At 38.5% G+C, this 18,620-nt stretch overlaps 1 protein-coding gene across 1 annotated transcript in view; it reads right to left on the bottom strand.

The window, feature by feature from the left end:
- The window catches only part of LOC140756861 (lysosome membrane protein 2), a 32,639-nt gene extending 14,359 nt beyond the window's left edge, over positions 1-18,280 (bottom strand). The window contains exon 1 of the mRNA XM_073092392.1: positions 17,843-18,280. Within this exon, the coding sequence (XP_072948493.1) occupies positions 17,843-18,089 (247 nt within the window). The 5' untranslated portion in view covers positions 18,090-18,280. The remainder of the gene's footprint in view (positions 1-17,842) is intronic.
- Between the last annotated feature and the right edge of the window lie 340 nt (positions 18,281-18,620).

The following is an 18,620-nucleotide window of genomic DNA, read 5'->3' as shown; positions in this document are numbered from 1 at the left end:
CTGCAAGAGAAAAATATTATATAAATAATAAATAAATAAATAATAAATATCTTTATTTATCTCTTCACAAAGCTTAGGTTCTAGGTTACAATACAAAACCTTAAGTTGTACATTACATTAATGCTTTGTGAGAGTCTGGAGTCCGTACTAGGATAACCTGTATGACAGATCTCCAGGCCTCCCCTGGGTAAGTTTAATATTATAGGAACTGTATTGTTTTACATAATATTATACTACATTAATTGAGAGATTGTTATCGCAATGAAACTGTAACTATTTGTGTGTTTTATAGTTAATGATATTCAAGATTTCATATCCTAACCTATTCTACTTAATAACAGTCATGATAATCGCTGATATGTTTTGGTTTGAAGGGTGTGGTAAGGCTTTCCGAGGTATAATTGGCCTCAGAGGTAGAAATTAACAAGACAAATGGGGCCGATCTCAGGTAGGAATCTTGGGTTGATTACAGATGGATTGGCGGCATCATCATTTACAGTTTACATGTAAACAAGAAGGTAGTAAAACCCTTTGTGGTTCGACTCCGTCGGCACCACCGCCAGACCTATTTCTCAAATCAAATCAAATCTCTTTATTTGTGAACATAAAGTGCGCTATATTTGACCCTTTCAGGTATACCAATATCTTAATTTACATTCATAAGTATTAATTGTATTCATTAAATTATTAATTACCATATTCATATTTCTGCCTAATAACAGCAATGTTAAGCGCTGCTGTGTTCTAGTTTGAAGGGTGTGGTAAGGGAGACATATTTTTCGCGGTGTTCTAACTTTATCCTCAGAGGTAGACACCAGTGACGTAACTATACCATAAGAGACCCATGGTAAATTCATCGCATGGGGCCCTAAGAAATTTTCGCTCATGATTACATACTTTAGTGATGTCCTGGGGACCTTTTTTTATTATAGATGGCCATGGGCGGCAGTAGTCATTTACACCGTGTGAACTACATGCTCGGTTACTACTTGAATATTTATCATCAACTCATTACTGTCCCACTGCTGGGCACGGGTCTCCTCTCAGAATTAGGATTAGGCCATAGTCCACCGCGCTGGCCAAGTGCGTATTGGTGAACTTCACATACCTTTGAGATTTTTTTATAAATCTCTCAGGTATGCAGGTTTCCTCACGATATTTCCTTTACCGTTTAAGCAAGTGATAAATAATTTCTAATACGCACATAATTCTGAAAATCAGAGGTGTGCCTGGGATTTGAACCTCGCACCCCTCGATCGAGAGGCCGAGTTTCTTAACCACTAGGCTATCACTGCGTTTTGAATATTATATACTTGAATATTATAAGTACTAATTACTTAAAAAAGGAAACCATGACTGCTTAAAATATTTCGATGTTACTCCAAAAATTTAGACGAATCCAACGACACATATACATACATATACGATACCTTTATTCGCAAATCAGCCAACTCCACTTTTTGTCAAAATGTTTTTTTATTTATTTTGATAGTAAATGGTAAATGTTGAACGAAATCAAAATATATATGTTAAAATACGTAAAGTCGTTTGAGCAGGATTCTTTTTATAATATAGGAGAAGCAGACGATCATGCAGACCACCTGATGGTAAGTGGCTACTGCCGCCCATGGACATCTGTAATCAACCCCAGATAGGATTAGATATTCCTAACTGACGTCAGTTACAGATGTGCTGCTTCTCCTGAGGACTAAGCTATAACGCCTCGGAAAAGTATGTCTTCCTTACACCCTTCAAACCAGAACACAGCAGCGCTTAACACTGCTGTTATAACAGAAGTAAGTGTGGCGGTGATGCCACCGGAGTCGAAAATGGTTCTACCTTCAAAATACCTAGATGCCAAAGAATGAGACAAACATACAGAAAACATAACCAAAGTCGTGTTAAATGTCTAAAACAGGCATTAAGTAAGACAGTTCACGCGAATGACAACGCGATAAGAGCTAGTAGTCAATAATTAAAGATATAGCGACCATTACATATTTTTCCTGTTCATTATTGTCTGTATGCACCTACAAACATATTTATATGTATGTTACTAGCTAAACTTAATTCCACGCAAAACTCAAAATGCCCAGTATTCATGTTGCTTTTTTATTTTGTTAACGAGGGGGAAACCTTCAAAAGGCACCCGGTGTCGTCGTGTCGGTCGGGATCCCGGGGCGGAAATATTGAATGGAGGCCCCCAAAAGTGTAAAAAGTTTATTTGATTTTACAAAATGACAAATGTGTCATAGAATTATTCGCCTGTGATTCGGTGACCTTTTTTTTCGCTGAGTGATACACATTTCATAGATTGTTTGGTTCTGATGACCTCTTTTTAGCAACTGTGTTTGGAGGCCCTCCAGGATCAGAGGCCCGGGATTGACCGCCACAACAACTGAGATTTTTAGGGTTCCGTGCCCAAATGATAAAAACCGAACCCTATTACTAAGACTTCGCTGTCTGTCCGTCTGTCCGTCTGTCACAGGGCTATTATCTCCAGAACCATAATAGATAGATACATGATTTTTTTACAGAGGATGCATAACGGTGGCCGCTATAACAACAAATACTAAAAATAAAATAAAGTTGAATATTAAAGGGGGGTCTCCATACAACAAACCGGTATTTTTCGCCATTTTTCGATGCAACTGTTAAACCGTACTAGGGAAACAGTTGAAATTTTTACAATCCGTTTACTACTATAACTGCTATTATAATAAATAAGATGGTAGCAAATAAGAACCATAAAACATATTGTAAAACAATTGTTTTGATTTTATTATACGTTGTTTACGTATCATTCATCATCATCCCAACGCCATCTATTGTTGTTTTATATAACTAAATATTGTTGAAATAATAAAATGAATAAAAATAATGAACATTTGGTGGTACGTAAGCCTCCATGTGCGAGTTCGACTCGTACTTGGCGAATTATTTTAGCAACTGTGTTTGGAGGCCCCCCAGGATGGGAGGCCCGGGGGGGCCTCCTGCCCCTTCCGCATAACACAACAACAGAGATTTTTGAATTAGCTCTTTAAATCTATAGTCGTCACAATTTAATAGGCCCATTTTGACACATACCATCGCTAGGCTCTAAGAATGTGATATACAAATCGATAACCAAAGAAACCGATTATGGTTTCTTACGAATGGTTTGAAGTCGCAAGCTCTAGTCGTCACGTGGTCGTAAACTCCCTACTAAAAGTTAGTTTAAAACATTAATGACATTAGGATAACATGTGTCAAAATGGGCCTATTAAATTGTGACGACTATAGTACAATATACATATGTCCCGCGACCATTTTAAATGAAATTCTTTATTGAAACGTCTTATATACCTATCTACATACATATACGAAGTACATTCCCACGTGTTCATTACGTCATTTCTGTAATCACTACATGTACAATGCATTACTGTAGAATTATTCTTGACTTATTAATTGCTGCAATACCAGAACATGCATCATTTTTACTGACAGTATCAGGTTTTGTTTTTAAGAGTACTTATGTATGTCTCATTCTCATAAAGGTATGAAGGTGGTAGAACCCTTTGTGGTTCGACTCCGGCGGCACCACCGCCACACCTATTTCTACCTAATAACAGCAGTGTTAGGCGCTGCTGTGTTCCGGTTTGAAGGGTGTGGCAAGGGAGACAGACTTTTCAGAGGCGTTCCAGCTTAGTCCTCAGCGGTAGCAGCGCATCTGTGGCCGACCTCAGGTAGGAATATCTAATCCTATCTGGGGTTGATTACAGATGTCCATGGGCGGCAGAAGCCACTTATCATCAGGTGGACTGCATGCTCGTCTGCTACTCTTATATTATAAAAAAAAGGTAGATTTTTTTCGACTCCGGCGGCACCACGGCCACACCTATTTCTGTTATAACAGCAGTGTTAAGCGCTGCTGTGTTATGGTTTGAAGTGTGGTAAGGGAGGCATACTTTTCCGAGGTTCTTATTCCTCCTTGTAGCGGCGCATCTGAGGCCGACCTCAGATAGAAATCTAATCTTGTCTCGGGTTGATTATAGATTTCCGTACGGCAGTAGCCACTTACCATCAGGTGGACTGCATGGTCGTCCGCTACTCCTATATTATACTAGCTGACCCGGCAAACGTGTTGCCATATAAATAAAAAAGGTAAAGTGGGAAAACCCTTTTGACTTAGGGGTATGAAAAATAGATAGTAGCCGATTCTCAGATCTACTGAATATAAAATTTGGTGAAAATCGGTAAAGCCGTTTCGAAGGAGTACGGTAACTAACATTTATATATAAGATAAAAATATACCTACTTAAGTATAATTGTAATATAAGAGTTTTTATAATATAAGAGTAGCAGACGAGCATGCAGTCCACCTGATGGTAAGTGGCTACTGCCGCCCATGGACATCTGTAATAAACCCCAGATAGGATTAGATATTCCTACCTGAGGTCGGCCACAGATGCGCCGCTACCCCTGAGGACTAAGCTGGAATGCCTCGGAAAAGTCTTTCTCCCTTACCACACCCTTCAAACCGGAACACAGCAGCGCCTAACACTGCTGTTATTAGGTAGAAATAGGTGTGGCGGTGGTGCCGCCGGAGTCGAACCACAAAGGGTTCTACCACCATCAAATGTTACAGTAACCATCTTTAAAAAGATTGTAGCACGCGAAACGGTATGCAGATTTCATAAGCATTACAAGCTTTCAGAATTATCTACATTCCAACCTACTTATTTTGTTTTCATAAGACGCTACACTCACAGCGCCTAGGATTCTCTGTATCGTGGGTGCCATGGACACACAAAGACGAATACAAAAACACCCAGACCCAGACGAGATATCTAAACTCATCATTCATATATCTGTCTGGCCGAGGATCGATCCCGGAACCTTTTGCATCTCAGCAGTGGCGGACTAAGGTCTTCACAGGCCCGGGGCGGAAAGTTGAAAGGAGGCCCCCAATGCTGAGTGATACACATTTCATAGATTGTTTGGTTCTGTACCCTTACCATGAGTTTTTACGTTTTGACAAATATGACTGTTTTGGTATTTGTTTACGTATTTGCCCATACAATTCCCAATCGCCCCTAGCGGATTGTATCAGAACTATAGTGTCAGTAACGTAACAATAAATGTCTAAATTGACAAAATGGCGCTTTATGTTTTGTTTCTCTCTTTTGGGAACATGTGAGGTAGACAAAAATACTTTAGCACTATTATATATTTTTACGTTTACTCAGTCTACTAAGCAAACGGAACAGAATAATGGATTGAGTAAACGTAACGTAAAATTGTGGGATGTTTTGAAAACTCATGGTAAGGGTAGAGCATGGTATTGGCAAGGGTAAGCCGCTACAGCACCTCAGTAGCACTACCATGAGTTTACAAAAGTATTACTCGCTAGCGACTGCGTAAAATAAATGTATGAAAAATTGTACAGCGCCTCTGGTGGTTACTCGTAGAACTAAAATCTGTAGTGTGAGCCACTACGTAACTCGATACGTAAAAACCCTATCGAAATCACATCACTAGCGAATGTCATTATGATCTATTGCCATACAAATTCGGTCCCATGAGTCATTAATTTGACAGACGTTGTCAAGAAATACCATAACGATAGTAGTTATGTCATTCACTAGCAAAATGACAATAGGTTTCTATTTACAATTTCTATAGTGGCGTTTCTATGCCAACTCATGGTAGTGCTATATGTACAAATGAGTTTACGATTTACACAGAAACATGAAAACAATATTATTTTACCCTTTAGAACGACGATACGTAATCAATGAACTTTGAGAGAGAGTTCCGTTATGATAAGAATTGGTTTAAATATTTTGCTACTGTTTACCAAGCGGAGGGTGTTTTACGAACGTACGTTTTTGGAGTTTATTGGAGTTTACTCCTTAAGAAACGATTTGAGTTATAAGGCCCGGTACGGAAATTTTATGAGGAGTAAAATCAAGTGTAACACGAAAAGTTGAGGCGTTACGTAGAAAGAGACAAACATATATATCCACACTTTACGCGCAACACCAGTGAAGTCACTGAATAGAAATGTCATAATTTTTTTTTTAACCTGACGATAAAGCAGACGTGCTACCTGATGGAAAGTAGTTAACGTCGCCTGTGGACATTTGCAACACCAGAGGAGTCAATGCATCGCCGGCTTTGAAGGAGAGCTCCTTTTGCACATTTTTTTAGAGCCCCATGTCATAGCGCTCCGGGAATACCTCGGGAGGAAGCTCATTCCACATCTTACACGTCGTGGCAAGAACGTCCGTGCAAACCGAACCATGGACCGCCACGAGTCCAGTTGGTGTGGATGGAACTTTATCCTTCGGCGAGTGGTGAGATGAAGGAAGGGTGACGTAGGCACTAGGTCAAATAGTTCCTCGGAACACTCACCCTGAGTATGGTATTCTTTGTCACGCTACAGTTTTTGACAGATTTTAGTGAGGTGTCGTTTGATTCGTCTAAATTGTGACATCCTTTGCTATAAGTTAGGCAGTTGGTTTTTTTATTTTATATTTCGTCGTCATCAACACATTACTGTCCCACTGCTGGGCACGTGTCTCCTCTCAGAATGAGAAGGATTAGGCCATAATCCACCGCGCTGGCCAAGTGCGCATTAGCAGACTTCATATACCGTTGAGATTTTTTTTATATAAATCTCTCAGGTATGCAGGTTTCCTCACGATGTTTTCCTTCACCGTTTTAAGCAAGTGATAAAAAAAAATAAAAAAAAACGCTTGTCTGTGTCGTGGGTGCCATGAACACACACAGACAAATACACAAACACCCAGACCCAGAAACAGAAATCTAAATTCATCATTTAGATATCTGTCTGGCCGGGAATCGAACCCGGGACTCTTTGCGCGTCAGACCGGCATGGTGACCGCTCCGCCACGCGGGTCGTCAAATATCCCTGTGTTTACCATGTGTATTTTTATTAAATGGTTTAAAGGTGGTATAGCCTTATGCCACCTATTTCTGCTTAATAACAGCAGCATTAAGCACTTTTGTGTTCTAAGGGGTAGTTCTAAGGGTGTAGTAAGGGATACATACTTATTCGAGACATTCTAACTACCTTAGTCCCAAGAGGTATCAACGCATCTGTAGCTGACCTCCGGTAGAACTTTAATCTTAACTGCGGTTGATTACAGATGTCCATGGGCAATTGTCACTTACCATCAAGTGGACTGCATGCTCGTATGTTACCTCAATAAAAATACTTGAAGGGAAACGATTGATAAAAATTTCGTCATATTTATATTATGTAGTAGGTACTTCTAATTAGTTCTTTCTAAGTGGTCCTCAAAGGCGTTTACGCATCCGTGATCAATAAATACCTTTATTCTAACCAAGATGTAGTCTCCGGACCTTATAGAGCTCCGGTATTCCCTGGTTATTGTAAGAGGCGACTAAAAGAGGGCTTCCGGGGCTGCGGGCGGCAAGAGTGGGAGCTCGAACCGTCCAGCAAGCGACCCTGGGAAGGACGGCGGTATACGGAGCCACATACCGTCGTTAACACTAGATTTTGTGGGAGGAGCGTAAATAGCTCCTCCAGGGCAGAGCTAGATAAGGGCATTGCTTGGAGGATTCCGGTTGTGTTCCGTTGGAGATCCCGGAGTCCTACACGTAGCGCTGAGGACGGACAACGGGGTGTTTTAGTGGGTAAGCATCCCACATAACCTGATGTCCCACGGCACTGAGTACCTTTCGAAGGTTTTTTTTATAATACAAGAGTAACAGACGAACATGCAGTCCACCTGATAGTAAGTGGCTACTGCCGCCCATGGAGTTCACTGATCAACCCCAGAAAGGATTAGCTATTCCTACCTGAGGTCGGCTACAGATGCGCCGCTACCCCTGAGGACTAAGCTGGAACGCCTCGGAAAAGTATGTCTCCCTTACCATACCCTTCAAACCAGAACACAGCAGCGCTAAACACTGCTGTTATAACAGAAGTAGGTGTGGCGGTGTTGCCGAAATCGAACCAAAATGGGTTCTACCACCATCGGTTTCCCCTTCTCAGCAAAAATAGGAGGGGCCTTAACAAAGTGGGTAGTTATTACCTACGCTTTTTCTATGACGACACGTCAATATGAAACCAACAATAGACTTAACTAATGTTTATTTGTATTTAAGATAAATTGAAAATAATGTCAAATCACCTTTTTCTTACTATGACGCATAGATTATTGACGTAAGATTAGTATTAGAAATCCCAAAATAGTCAAGTGTCATTATACAATAATGACGCAGTTTTACTTGACGTTATAACAACAATTGAATTTTTTTAACCCTGAAAATAAGATGAATTACCGAAACAATGACGCACTTACCATGACCCCTAGATAGGTAGGTAGGTAGGCGTGGTGGTGACATACCTATTATAACGTAATACAACAAAAAAACGTTTTCACGAACACGGCAGCGCCTAACACTGCTGTTATGAGGTAGAAATAGGTGTGGCGGTTCTACTACCTTCAAATTGTTTCGTTGTTTCATTGCAACTGTGTTTGGGGGCCCCCGGATCGGGCTCCCCCGGACCGCCCCTTTGCCCCCCTTAGTCTGCTAGAGCATCAAAATTATTTAAAGGTCCAATTTTTTACATGAAATCCGCATAATCTTCTATATAAGTCTTCTACAAATAAAGACTTTGTATTTGTATTTGTATTTGATAAAATTCTCGTGTCACAATGTTAGTTACCGTACTCCTCCAAAACGGCTTTACTGATTTTCACCAAATTTTATATGCATATTCAGTAGGTCTGAGAATCGGCTATCATTTTTCATACCCCTAAGTGATAAGAGTTGTTCAGCCTTAACATTTTTTTATTTATATGGCAACACAACGTGTGCTGGGTCAGCTAGTATTAGATAAAGCTATATTACAAATATTACAATTTGATATTACAAATATTCAAATCGATATAATTTTTTTTTAAATATAGAAGTAGCAGACGAGCATGCAGTCCACCTGATTGTAAGTGGCTACTTCGCCCATGGACATCTGTAATCAATCCCGGATATGATTAGAGTTCTATCTTAGGTCGGCCACAAATGCGTTGCTACCAATGAGGACTAAGTTGGAACGTCTCAGATAAGTATGTCTCACTTACCACACTTCAAACCAGAACACAGCAGCACTATACTGCCGTTATTAGCAGAAATAGGTGAGGCGGTGTTTTTTTTGTAATATCGAAGTAGGAGACGAGAATGCAGTTCAGCTGATGGTAAGTGGCTACTGCCGCCTATGAACATCTGTAATCAACCCCAGATAGGATAAGATATTCCTATCTGAGGTCGGCCACAGAGGCGCTACTCAGGTCCAAGCTAGAATGTCTCGGAAAATTTGGCTCCCGTACCACTCCCTTGAAACCAGAACACAGCAGCGCTTAACACTGCTGTTATAACAAATAGGTGTGCCGGTGGTGGACTTCGGTGCGTCACCAATTATTTAGCTGATCTGATGATGAACCCGGATGGACAATAAAATCCTTATTGTATCTTAAATTTGTGAATTACGGAAGTATTGATTTAAGTACTAAAATAATCTTTTGAAAATATTACGTAAGTATATATTTTATTTCTTGTGTAGAACTCAAAGACTCAAGTATTCATTTTTATCTTGTTGAGAATACTTGAAATTTTATTATTATAATGCTACTTTAGTTAAAAATAGTTTTAAGTTGTCATAACTATGTTTTCATTTGTTTTTGCAGATTAATAATATAACCTTTATAATAGCGAATTGTCGTCGTCAACCCATTACTGTCCCACTGCTGGGCACGGGTCATTCAGAATGAGAAGGATTAGGCCATAGTCCACCGCGCTGGCCAAGTGTGTATTGGTAGACTTCACATACCTTTGAGATTTCTTTTCAATTCCAGAATTCTTATTTTAATGAAGAATTATAAAAACAAAAAAACCAACTGCTTAAAAAATATATTATCTATGTCATTTCCACAATTTAGATTAATCCAATGTTCATATGTTAAAATCCGTCAAGCTCTTTGGACTGTAGGGCGTGCCAAAGAGTCCCTGTAGTACCGGGACCAGAATAGGGCTACGGTATCCCCTGCCTGTCGTAAGAGGCGACTGAAAGGGGGCTTCCGGGGTTGCGGGCGGCAAGATTGGGAGCTCGAACCGCCCAGCAAGTGACCCCGGGAAGCACAGCGGTTTGTGTGGTCGCATATCGCTGTAATCACCAGGGGATGCGAGAGGAGCGTAAATTGCTCCCCCCAGGGCAGAGCCCGATAGAAGGGCATCGCGTTAGGACTCCGGTTGTGTTCCGTTGGAGATTCCGGAGTTCTCCACTAAACACTGAGGGCGGCCACCAGGGGGGTTTTAGTGCGGTAAAAATCCCACATAACTGGCGTCGGGTAAGAGATGGCGCCACGAGTATTCTGAATCACGCTATCGAAGTATTCTAAATATCCACTTATATATACAAGTTCCGAACTGAGACTGTCGGAGCACGGCCGCTCCCCTATCTATCTATCTCCCTTTGCCAAACCCCTCGTCAACAAAAAAAAAGGGCGTGCCAAAGAACGAGACATACATACATACAGACATACATACATACATACATACATACATACGCTATTGCAGATTTTTAGTAACGACTACTCATTTAAGACAAATATTTTCATGATTCATTATTTTTGTATGTGGCTTACAGCGTTCAACAGCTTAAAAAGGTAAGAATTTTTGACTTGATACTTATGGTTATGTTATACCCACGCCCATTATTAATAATCAATCTATCCAATGTTATGCCAAAGATCTACATCTGACAATTTACTAATCCTCACAAACTTTCGCTTTTATAATATTAGAAGGATGTTACATCTATACTTTTCCGAGGCGTTCTAACTTGGTTCTCAGGGGTGGCGGCGCACCTGTGGCCGACCTCAGCTAGGAATATCTAATCCTATCTGGGGTTGATTACAGATATCCATGGGCAGCAGTAGCCACTTACCATCAGGTGGACTGCATGCTCGTCTTCTACTCCTATATTATTTAAAAAATCCTAACTTTTAGTGTCGAAAATTATATTTTTATGTCACACTCGAGGTTTAAATCATGTTTCTCTTTTTTAATCGTTTCCACGAAAATATTAGACATAATAGTTTAATCTGAATGTTTCTAGTGGCCATGAAAAAAATCTGTTGTATTTAAATGACCTTATCACCTTTGTCTGATAAATATCGTACGATGGCATTTAATAACAGTTCAACTGATATAATCTTGTTAAAATGTGGATGCTGTAGAAATTTGATGTATTATCTGTATAACGAACTAGCTGACCCGGCAAACTTTGTACCGCCTCAAAATCTATTTATCAAATATATTTCATATAAAATATAGCCTATGTTACTCGTGGAATGTAACTTTCGAATGGTGAAAGAATTTTTAAAATCGGTCCAGTAGTTTTTGAGCCTATTCATTACAATCAAACAAACAAACAAAGTTTTCCTCTTTATAATATTAGTATAGAAAAAGTATATGTTTTGTCTATATATTATAATATAGGAGTAGCAGACGAGCATGCAGTCCACCTGCTGGTAAGTTGTTACTGCCGCCTATGGACATATGTAATCAAGGCCAGATAGGATTAGATATTCCTACCTGAGGTCGGCCAAAGATACGCCGCTATTTCTGAGGACTAAGCTGGATCGCCTCGGATTAGTATGTCTCCCTTACCATACTTTTCAAACCAGAACACAGCAGCGCCTAACACTGCTGTTATGAGGTAGAAATAGGTGTGGCGGTTCTACCACCTTCAAATTGTTTGATTGTTTGGTTCTGACAACCTTTTTTTAGCAACTGTGTTTGGGGGCCCCCAGGATCGGGGCCCCCCGGACCGCCCTTTTGCCCCCCTTAGTCTGCTAGAGCATCCTAATTATATAAACGTCTAATTTTTACATGAAACCCGCATAATCTTATATATAAAATTCTCGTGTCACAATGTTAGTTACCGTACTCCTCCGAAACGGATTTACCGATTTTCATCAGATTTTATATGCATATTCAGTAGGTCTGAGAATCGGCTACTATCTATTTTCCATACGCCTAAGTGATAAGGGTTGTTCACCCTTAACATTTTTTTATTTATATGACAACACAACGTTCGCCGGTTCAGCTAGTCATAGTGTAGAAAGTGTTATTGAAATAGATATTTCTAGGAAAAGTACATTTCCCAGTATTCTACAGTTCATAGTTCAGACACGATAGCGATTTATATTATAAGGAAACAAGTAAATAATGAAAATATACCTACATATTATACAATAATACTACATATAAACTACCTATATATATATAAATAATTAGTTATAGTCCCTTTCTTCTCATTCTAATTAATATATTTCTTCACGACGTTTTTCGTCAGTAAGTGTCTTTATTTGTTCATAATTTATAACACTAGTACATATTTATAAAACTTTATATTAGACTAGCTGACCCGGCAAACTTTGTACCGCCTCAAAATCTATTTATCAAATATATTTCATATAAAATATAGCCTATGTTACTCGTGGATAATGCAGCTTTCGAATGGTGAAAGAATCTTTAAAATCAGTCCAGTAGTTTTGAGCCTATTCATTACAATCAAACAAACAAAGTTTTCTTCTTTATAATATTAGTATTTTCATATAAAATATAGCCTATGTTACTCGTGGATAATGTAGCTTTCGAATGGTGAAAGAATTTTTAAAATCGGTCCAGTAGTTTTGCAGCCTATTCATTACAATCAAACAAACAAACAAAATTTTCCTCTTTATAATATTAGTATAGATAGTATAGATAAAAAAATGGTACAATAATGGTATTGCTAGAAGCATCCTCTAACAACACTGGGCTCTATCTCCTGAACCGTAATAGATAGATACTTGAATTTTTTACCGAGTATGTATAAAAGTGTGTTAAGCGCTGCTGTGTTCCGGTTTGAAGGGTGTGGTAAGGAAGACATACTTTTCCGAGGCGTTCCAGCTTAGTCCTCAGGGGTAGCTATGCATGTGGCCGACCTCAGGTAGGAATCTAATCTTATCTGGGGTTGCAAGATGTCGCAGGCAGTAGCTTACCATCAGGAGGACTGCATGCTCGTCTGCTACTCTTATATTATAAAAATAATTGGACTTTATCTTAGTTCATGCAATCAAATATTCAAATATGCCTTTTTACACGCTTTTTATTAGCTTCACCTGTATGTTTGTATGTTTGTTTGTATGTTTGTAACCGACTTCTTTGGGCGCGATTTTGACCCACTTTAAACGGCCAGATTTCGTTCAAACTTTGTAGATTTATTTCACAATTATACTATTTACTGTTCCTTAATTGATTCCTAGATTCATTTAGATTTTCTACTTTTTAGTTAATTTTATCATAAAAGCGTGTTTTTTAGTTTTTTGAACTATATTTTTATTTGTCGACAGATTTCGTACTAGGACACTATTTTGGAAATCCGTAACATCTATAGCTATACCCTTGGTGTCAGACTGTCCACCAGTCGAAGGCACAATTAAATCGAAAATATTTTTAATATTACCAATTGTTTCAATGTAACGCAACACATAAGGTTACTTTGATTGAAGTTAATTTAAGCCAATTAATATGAGTCGGATACTTTTATGCCGGCTGCACACTCAAGTCGGGACTTCATGAGTTTTTTCCTAAACGAACGAGTGCTATTAGGAAGAAAGAAAGAAAACATTTATTCCGGTAAGCATCCTGTTACATTAAGGGTACATAGAACTTAATATATAAAACAAACAGACAAATATAAGATGACATAACAGGTGAGCATTAGTGGTCCCGACAAAACGTACAGAGGAATACCGTGGAGTTTTAGCTGGTAGGAGTCCAGAATATCGGCTTACTCGAACAAACTATGGGTGGTAGAACCTTTGTGGTCCGAATCCGGCGATATCACCGCCATTCTGCCTCAAGACAGCAGTGTTAAACGTCGCTGTGTTCTGGTTTGAAGGGTGTGGTAAGGGAGTAGTACTTTTCCGAGGCGTTCCAGCTTCCAGTTCCAGTACTTAGGAGTGACGCCGCATCTGTGGTCGACCTCAGGTAGGAATATCTAATCGTATCTGGGTTGATTACAGATGTCCAGGCGGCAGTAGCCGCTTACCAACAGGTGGACTGCATTATCGTCTGCTATTCCTATATTATTATAAAAAATGTCCCCTCTGCTGCTTCCGCGACTGAGGGGAACCCATGCAGGGTTTCCCCACGATTAAAAAAAAGTGTTATTTTTGTAGTTTTGTAGTCTTATTTAATAATTTTCCTTTCTGGTTGGCGCGAGTTACCTTTTTGTCTGAGAAAAAATTCTTTTATGTTATTTTTATATCGTGCCTAAAGAAGAAGACTTCAAAAATATTTTAATTACCTTACTTATAATTATATTTTAACGGTAAATTTAATTATCACTTGCTTGAACGGTAAATATTTAAAAACATGTTGAAAGAACTTGCATACCTGTGAAATTGTAAAAAACATTAAAATTCTCGAAGGTATGTGAAGTCTACCAATACGCACTTGTCCAGCGCGGTGGACTATGGCCTAATCCTTCTCATTCTGAGAGGAGACGCGTGCCCAGCAGTGGGACAGTAATGGGTTGAAATAGTGTATATTATATTCGAACATTTTCATCCGAATTTGTCAATAATAATTACATATTTTTATTTTGAAGGTGGTAGAAACTTTTCTCGTTCGACTCCGGCTGCACCACCGCCACACATATTACTGCTTAGTAATAGCTAAGTTAAGGGCTGCTGTGTTCTGGTTTGAAGGGTGTGGTAAAGGAAACACACTTATCAGAGGCTTTCGAACTTGGTCCGACTTTTAATCTTATCTGGGGTTGATTATAGATGTCTATAGGCATATATTTAATGGTAAATGGCAACTATTGCCTATGACATCCTCGTTTGCTGCTTCTTTTTATATATTAAATCAATGCGTATATTCTAAAAAAATAACAACTTATTCATGGTCAACATATTTATATTCTGTACTACTACGTAAAATCCTACCTTTATTAATTATAACATACATAGACAAGTATAGACATCTCACCGCCTTGTAATTGAAGGAAGCCATTAAATGGCTTAAATGGCTGACGATGTGTCATGGTATAATTACGCGGAACAATGCCGACATGTGCAGTTAAGTGGTGGAAAAACGCGAAAGCGAAAAAAAAGTGCGGAGAACTATCGTTTCATTCGTAAATGATCTAAACACTATTTTTTTAATATTTTTCAAGCACGAAAATAGATCACAGTGACAATTTCAATTATCAAAACTGGTTACATTTTCTTGTTAGGAGTGAGTAATCTTTACTAATCTATGAATTATAATTTAGACTAAAAACCACGCTAAAATCGCACAAGAAAAATCCTTAATCCTGATTCCTGACAATTCTGATGACGAGAATGGGATAAAATTATTAAAATCGTGTATTTTCATCGGTTCTTGATAATTGTTCAAAATTTCAAATTAATCGGACCGTTCAAAGTAGGTTAAAATGGAGTTCAAAGATTCCGTTACATACCTACATAGATAGATACAACCCAAGCTATTAAAAGCGGGGTGATAAGGTTTTTGAAATTTATTGTGTGAGTGTGTGGAAACAACTTTAGGAATTGTTAATTGATAATTGTTAAGATTGAGTTCCTTAATAATAAACGACATACCGTATTCAACTATTGACAATGTGTTAAATGAGTTATTTAAGGGCCAACAAAGAATTTTTCAATTTTTATACACAATTTAATCAAAATTTTCTACCAATTCGCACTTGGCCACCGCGGTGGACTATGGCCCTCACTCTGAGAGAAGACCCGTGCCCAGCAGTGGGACAGTAATGTGTTGTAGAATCAAAATAGAGTCGGTAATCGATAATGTTTTCCAATGTACAAAAGGCGAGCTCTGGTGCTTCAAACGTATGCTAGTTAGTTGTGCGAGTAAAAAAAAAATAACCGGGCACCATATCAGCACCATTGATTTTTGATGAAAAAACAAGTTTTCTCGATGGTTTCACTAAAAATTTAAGTTCTTTCGTAAGCAATTTCAAGGGAAGATGACGGCCACCGGGGGTGTTTTAGTGCGGTAAGAATCCCACATACCTGTGTCGCTCCCACGGCACCGGGTACCTTTTGAAGGTTTCCCCACGATTAAAAAAAAAACTATGTTTTATTATGATAGGACAAAAAGCAGGCGAAGCCACGGGTACTGCTAGTTAATTATATTTACAAATTCGAACTATAGATTCGACAGGGTCCCAAGAATACTGACGTTGCCGAGTTTCCAATATCCTTTGGAGTGTGAAATAGGAGATGTCAAACTATCTGGGATTGATTGGGGATTGCACTTATGTGAGCATTTTGTAATACTTGTGTTCTTATATCAATTAACCTTCAATTAATAATTATAATTTTATGCGAATTTTGACATAATATTAAATAATTATATTTCATGCATAATAAGAGGTACCTACCTATTTATAAAAATAGTAGAGAAAAATAATAGTTGACCAAGTGCAAGTCGAACTCGCACATCGAGGATTCCGTACCTCCAAATTTTCATTATTATCTATTTTTAGTATTTGTTGTTACTGTTTAATAGATAAAACCATAGATAAGTATAGATATCTCACCGCCTTGTAATTGAAGGAAGCCATTAAATGGCTTAAACGGCTGGCAAATGTGTCAGCCATTTAATGGCTGTCATGGTGTAATTTACGCGGAACAATGCCGACATGTCCAGTTAAGAGGTGCAAAAACAACACGAAATCGAATAAAAGGTGCGGAGAAATGTCGTTTCATTCGTAAATGATCTAAAAACGTCATTTTTTAAATATTATTCAAGCACGAAAATAGATGACAGTGACAATTTCAATTGACAAACTGGTTACATTTTCTTGTTAGGAGTGAGTAATCTTTACTAATCTATGGACAAAACGAAGAACGTCAAAAAATAGCGGTTTTCTGTATGGCGACCCCATATTTTCATTTTTTTTAGTTTTAGTATTTGGTGCAATAGCGATCACCGTTCCTAATAATGTGTAAGAATGTGAAGTTACTAGCTAGTAAGTAGTACTAGTAGTAGCTAAGCTCGTGAGAAAGAGAGAGAGTTACGTTTCATCTTATATGTATATAAAATTCTCGTGTCACAATGTTAGTTACCGTACTCCTCCGAAACGGCTTAACCGATTTTCACCAAATTTTATATGCATATTCAGTAGGTCTGAGAATCGGCTGCTATCTAGTTTTCATACCCCTAAGTGATAAGGGTTGTTCACCCTTAACATTTTTTTATTTATATGGCAACACAACGTTTGCCGGGTCAGCTAGTAAATATATTAAGAATTGTATATTATTTTCTACAAGAAATATTTTTTTCTAATGGTTTTAAGAACTCTATGCCTGCTTATAAAAATAAGTTTCATCAGATTTACACAAGAGTAGCAGACGAGCATGCAGTCGATCTCTTAGTAAGTGGTTACTGCCGCCCATGGACATCTGTGATCAATCCCAGATAAGATTAGATTCCTACTTGAGGTCGGCCCCAAATGCGCCGGTACCCTTGAGGCCTAAGCTGGAACGCTTCTGAAAAGTATGTCTCCCTTACCACACCCTTCAAACCGGAACACAGCAGAGCTTAACACTGTTGTTATAACAGAAATAGGTGTGGCGGTGCCGCCGGAGTCGAAGCTCAGAGGGTTCTTTTAAACTGGTTCACTGTGCCATGACATCAAAGTCTAATTAATTAAATTAATAAATACTAAACAAATTTGCCAAATCTACTTTGTTAAAAAAATTATAATAAATAAACTTACGTGAATAATATTTCTTGTCGGATTGTTTCCCCCAGCAAAGCACTGACCACTGTTTCTTGACCCCAGCGCAAGTAAACTGCGCTCTACCACATGCACATCCTTGTATATTCGCTAAAACCGTATCCTCTCGAATTAGAAGCCTCCCGAGATTATTAGAATTCGGGCGCAGGATCACAACTCTTTCTTTTTCCTCCTTAGGAAGCATAAGACTCGAAGACGTCGTTTTATCTAAATTAAGATGATCCATTTTCAAAAGTCTTTAGTCAAAAAGATAAATTACGAAAAAGATAGATTCAATCTTCCATAAACACAATAAATTAGAATTTATATTCGTAATTTAAGTAAATTGTTCAAAAATTCGGCATTTTTATTTTATATTTAAAATTCGATTTTTTTGAGTTCGAAGTATGTGACGGATAAATATGAACCGCGCGCGACCAAGTCTAACGACTGACTGGCCGCTCGAAGGGTTAATTCATCTTATCTATACACGTTTTAGGGTTATCTTTATGTCATTATGGTCTTTGATGTGTGAACAGTACAGATGGAGTGTTGAGATCGCTAATCTGAGATGCTTTTGTAGCTCGAAGAATGTTGAATCTATCGATAATTTTAATATGACATATGAGTAAGCAGAGCATGCAGTCCACCTGATGCTAAGTGGCTACTGTCGTATATAGACATGTAATCTGAGGTTGATTAAATTTCTACATCAGGCTACAGATGCGCCCAAGAGGACTAAGCTGGAATGCTTCGGAAAAGTGTGTCCCTTACCACA

The sequence above is a fragment of the Epargyreus clarus genome, unplaced genomic scaffold (genome assembly GCF_041222505.1).
Source record: "Epargyreus clarus isolate Ecla_fem2 unplaced genomic scaffold, WU_Ecla_fem_2.2 ptg000036l, whole genome shotgun sequence".
Lineage (NCBI taxonomy): Eukaryota > Metazoa > Arthropoda > Insecta > Lepidoptera > Hesperiidae > Epargyreus > Epargyreus clarus.
The sequence above is the reverse complement of the archived record's forward strand: the minus strand, read 5'-3'. Positions and strand labels throughout refer to the sequence as shown.